This window comes from Sinocyclocheilus rhinocerous, unplaced genomic scaffold (genome assembly GCF_001515625.1).
Source record: "Sinocyclocheilus rhinocerous isolate Xijiao unplaced genomic scaffold, SAMN03320098_v1.1 scaffold742, whole genome shotgun sequence".
Lineage (NCBI taxonomy): Eukaryota > Metazoa > Chordata > Actinopteri > Cypriniformes > Cyprinidae > Sinocyclocheilus > Sinocyclocheilus rhinocerous.
This window is the reverse complement of record NW_015641116.1, coordinates 1,790,115-1,794,470: the sequence shown is the minus strand read 5'-3', so window position 1 is coordinate 1,794,470 and position 4,356 is coordinate 1,790,115. Positions and strand designations below refer to the sequence as shown.

At 35.4% G+C, this 4,356-nt stretch overlaps 1 protein-coding gene across 2 annotated transcripts in view; it reads right to left on the bottom strand.

Annotated features, from left to right (window-relative positions):
• Positions 1-4,356, bottom strand: part of trappc14 (trafficking protein particle complex subunit 14) — a 16,144-nt gene extending 11,788 nt beyond the window's left edge. The window contains exons 1-3 of one of the 2 annotated variants that reach the window (XM_016571206.1): positions 4,236-4,356; positions 3,625-4,137; positions 1,035-1,130 (exon numbers count right to left, since the gene is read on the bottom strand). In XM_016571206.1, the coding sequence (XP_016426692.1) occupies positions 1,035-1,130; positions 3,625-4,128 (600 nt within the window). In that variant the 5' untranslated portion in view covers positions 4,129-4,137; positions 4,236-4,356. Of the gene's footprint in view, positions 1-1,034; positions 1,131-3,624 lie in introns of both variants that reach the window. The other variant, XM_016571205.1, reaches the window with a different exon arrangement.

Below are 4,356 nucleotides of genomic sequence, written 5' to 3'. Positions count from 1 at the left end.
GGACACTGGCAAAGGACATAAGTATCGCTTTTTATCTCTCCTCTTTCCACTTCTGTTTCAGTTTTTTATAAACTATTTCTTACTATGTGTCAGTAAGTTGTTGTTATTTTAGCATGTGTGTTTGCCTCAGTGTTATTTTTTTAGGATTACTGATGAACTAATGTACTTTGATTTGTATTAGTTATCTATTTTAGTTTTAGTTACAGTTGTAGTCATGTTGTCATTTTATTAGTTTTTTTATTATGTCTATATAGGCTTTTTATTAAGTTTTACTTTTATTTAATTTGAGTTATTTCAGTACTTCAACATACAAAATGGAAATGAAATAATATATATATATATATATATTTAATGTATTTATATATATGTACATGTATATGTATATGTGTGTGGCTGTACATACACATATGTAGTTGTTTTTTGGTGTTTGGCTTAGTGTTATGTTAGAATCATTATTATACTCATACCTTTTGTTCTTTTAATATTTTTGAATTGTTTTTAGCTTTATTTTTTTGTTTTCATTTAATGTTTTAGTTTTGAAATGTTGTTGTATGCATTTGTCATTTTTATTTAATTTCTTTTATTTTCTTAAAAGCTTTTAGCTTTTCGTTTTAATTACTTTTTCTTATTTGTGTATGTTTTAATTGTTTTTAGCTTTATTTTTTTGTTTTTATTTAAATGTTTTAGTTTTGAAATGTTGTTGTATGCATTTGTCATTTTTATTTAATTTATTTTATTTTATTAAATGTGTATACATATATAGTATTTATAGAGTTTTAGCTTTTAGTTTTAATTACTTTTTCTTATTTGTAAGTCGCTTTGGATAAAAGCGTCTGCTAAATGACTAAAAGTAAAGTAAGCAAAGTAAGAATCTTGCACAAGCATCCACAACTAATCAGCAATACTGCTGATAAGAACTTCCTGTTCTATTTATACTAATACCGCAAAACCAATATCAACAGAAAATACACAACCATATGCATGAATGCAAGAACACACACACACACACACACACACACACACACTAGTCATACCTTCACTTTGAGAGTGTTGACAGGGAGCTTATCCAGGGACACAGTCAGGGGAAAGATGACCTCATCGCTTAAAACAACTGGCTCATCCACAGGAGACTGAAAAAAACAACAAAGTAAAATACTTGGAGGTGAGACATGGGACAAGTTAAGTTTTTCTCAGCACTGTAAGTGCAATTATCACAACTGTGTGCTGGAACATCAGAACTCTATTGCATGCAAACATTTAATTCATGCCAATGCCACCAAAACACATGCAATTTGCTTAAATCAATAAGAAATTCAACTATTCAGACATCTGAATTTATTGCTTTGAGAATTGAGCCAATGCGATTGAGAAAAACTGTAATGTGCATTTAGGAAAACAATATATGCTAGGTTCACTTTATTTACACATTCGCATAATTTTACAGCATTTACAAAAGTTTACAGCATTTATTTCTCCAAAATAAAAACTTGGGATTTTAAATGTTTAAAGTTCAAGGGTTTCAACATTTGAAATTGAAGAATTTAAGGCATAAATATTAGCACTGTACTATGTGTGGGGCGGAGCTATCAAAATAGGGGCAAGACCCTTTTGGGGTAGGGGCGTGTTTGTTTTGGTGATTTCAAATATCAACATTGGCTACCAGAAATCACTTACTCTGCCTTTAATACATAATAATAATAATAATCTATCACTATCACAACTAAAAAGATATTTGAGTCTATTTTAAAGTTCAGATACAAAAACAAAACACTTACTAAAAAAGATTTTCTGTTGCTTTACAGCAGAATTTGAATTTGTCTCATTTGAAGTAGTTTGCATCATTGATTCTGTTATTTGCTGTTTAGTTGCATGTCATGTGACCGTTAACCGACATCAGAGAATATGTGATGTGCCATTATATTATTGAAAAGTTAAATTAAAATCACAGGGGGTACTTCAAGCAAATATATTACGTCTAAGGAGTCCAGCTGACAAAAAGGTTTAAGAATGCCTTGTGTAGATTATCTGCTTGTTCTTGTACCTCAGAGACAATATCAAAGTCATACAACCTTGGCCTACAGTTTGAGTATCATAGCTCTGTAATGTCTGACTTCTGAAACTGGATTGGTGCATTTAAAAACATTTGCACTACTGGGTGTGTGACTAGCAAGAAAGCAGTGCAAATAGCAGACTAAGCTCTCATTTCACAAGGTGGGTTGTACCTCTGTTTGAAAAAATGAATTGCCTTGCTTTGCTTCTTATGAGAATTTTCAATAGGAAAAAAACACAGAAGCACTGCACCTTGGCGGACTGTCAAACGTTTGTTAGATGTGAAAAATTTGTCCTAAATTCTTGATTTAAAATGACTTGACTTCATTACAATGATCATATTTCATTCTCCAGATGTCATTTACAATCTGCAGGTGTTATTTATATCTTAAATAGCTTCTGTATGCTGGGCTGGCGTATACAGACATTTGAGAGGCTAGGGGGAGCAAACAGGTCCAACTTCTGAGAAAAACACTGAAAAGGAGTCCCTGAAAATACTCAGGTCAAATGACTTAGGATAAAACCTCTCTTGGTATCAAAATCATTTTAAACTAAAAATGACAGAATGCTATGAGAAGACCTCAAGGTAAATGTTTCTATTTTTTTTAAATGTAACTTTCATGGTCGAGATAAATTATAAAATTATAAAATTACAAAATTACAAAATCACAAATCCAAATTTTAAAATTTTAAACAAATTTCAGAAGAAAAGAGAAACAATCGGATGCTGTTGTCCAAAATGTCACTGTTATAAAAAATAAATAAAGTCAAGCCTATGTTTGTGGAATGAGTGTTGCACTTTTCTTCTAAAGTCTGAAATTATATAGGAATTGTATGAATTTAATCTTCATGAAAAGTTTAAAGTTTTACATTTACTCAGCTCTTATTTGTTTCAGAAGTGGTTTGGGGTTTTTACTTTAGCTTATCTGTGCGAATTCATGAAGCTTGTTGACTAACATTGGATTGCTTCACACTGAAGCTGATTGCTTATCTTCTGTCTTGTTCTTTTGTGTGTGTGTTTTTCTCCATCTAATACTACATATATCAATATATAGGACATTTGGTGTCCACATGGCATCACATCACGACATCATAGAACGCCTCTTGTGAAATAAAATAGCTTTTTTCCTAGAAGATGTTTGGAGTCTTCATCTTGTGTGACTTTATATCCTATTATTAAATGATATTTCTCAAAAGTGCTGTTCATTTCTTTTGGTATAAAATCTTTTTTTAGTTAGCAAAACATTACTGAGTGCACCTGCAGGGGGTTCAAGTCAGGACTGTTATAGAAATATACTGCTTGAAAGACACATGGTAGCATTCTGGCCAGAATACTAAAAAGAGGAAGTCCTTTGCAGTACTATGACTATCCTCAATTATAAATTGTAAAGGACTGTGTTCTGTATGGTTGCCAGCCATAAGAAAAGGCAAACACATCTCTCAAACAGTACAACAGGAAATATCAACACTTCCGTGTTGTTATAGATAATCAAATATATTTGTATGCATAACAGTGAACTTTAACTGTACAATAAACAGCTATTCTCCAATAGACTGAAGTGTTTGTTTAAGCACCTGTACAGGAGCCTTGCGGAATTCCCTCACGCCGTTGCCGGGGTTGTTGTGAATGAGGAGCGGCTTGCATTCCCTGAAGCCCCGGTACCTCGGGCCCCCTCTACCTGCGCAGCCCACCTCCGCAGCATCATCATCGTCCGTATCCTCCACACACTCGTCCCCGCTGCTGTGGTAGTCGTGATACAGAGGCTGTGTCCGCTGCCGGTTGTCACCAGGGCTAACGCTGGCCACGGCGCAGAGAGAGCCGGCCAGCTCCCTCCAAGAGCGACTGCTATGATGCTCCGAGACGCTGCCATCAGCTGCCGCAGTGCCGGTCGACCCGGACACCGACGCGACGTTCTGAGAGCGCAAAACCAGGAGAAAGCGCACGGTTTCCCCGAGATAAAGGTGACTGCGACGCGGAAGCGTGCGGTATTTGGCCGGGTCCGACAGGTCTGAGATGGGGACGGCCGGAAAATACATAAAGTACTCGCATTGCGATTCCATCATTAACACCATGACCATCACAGCGCACTGCAAGCAGACAGCGAAGGTATCCGGTTAGACTGAGCAGCCTGCAAATAACACTCCCACTCAAAAAAGAATATCTAAATTAAACAAGCCCGTTTTACCTTTCACCTCGCTTAATATCACGGTTTCCCAGATTGAACAAAAATTACATTCATCCTATTTTGTCCCATTTCGGCTGGATGCCAGTTGACGTATACAATACATTCAAGTGCGCTGTATGAC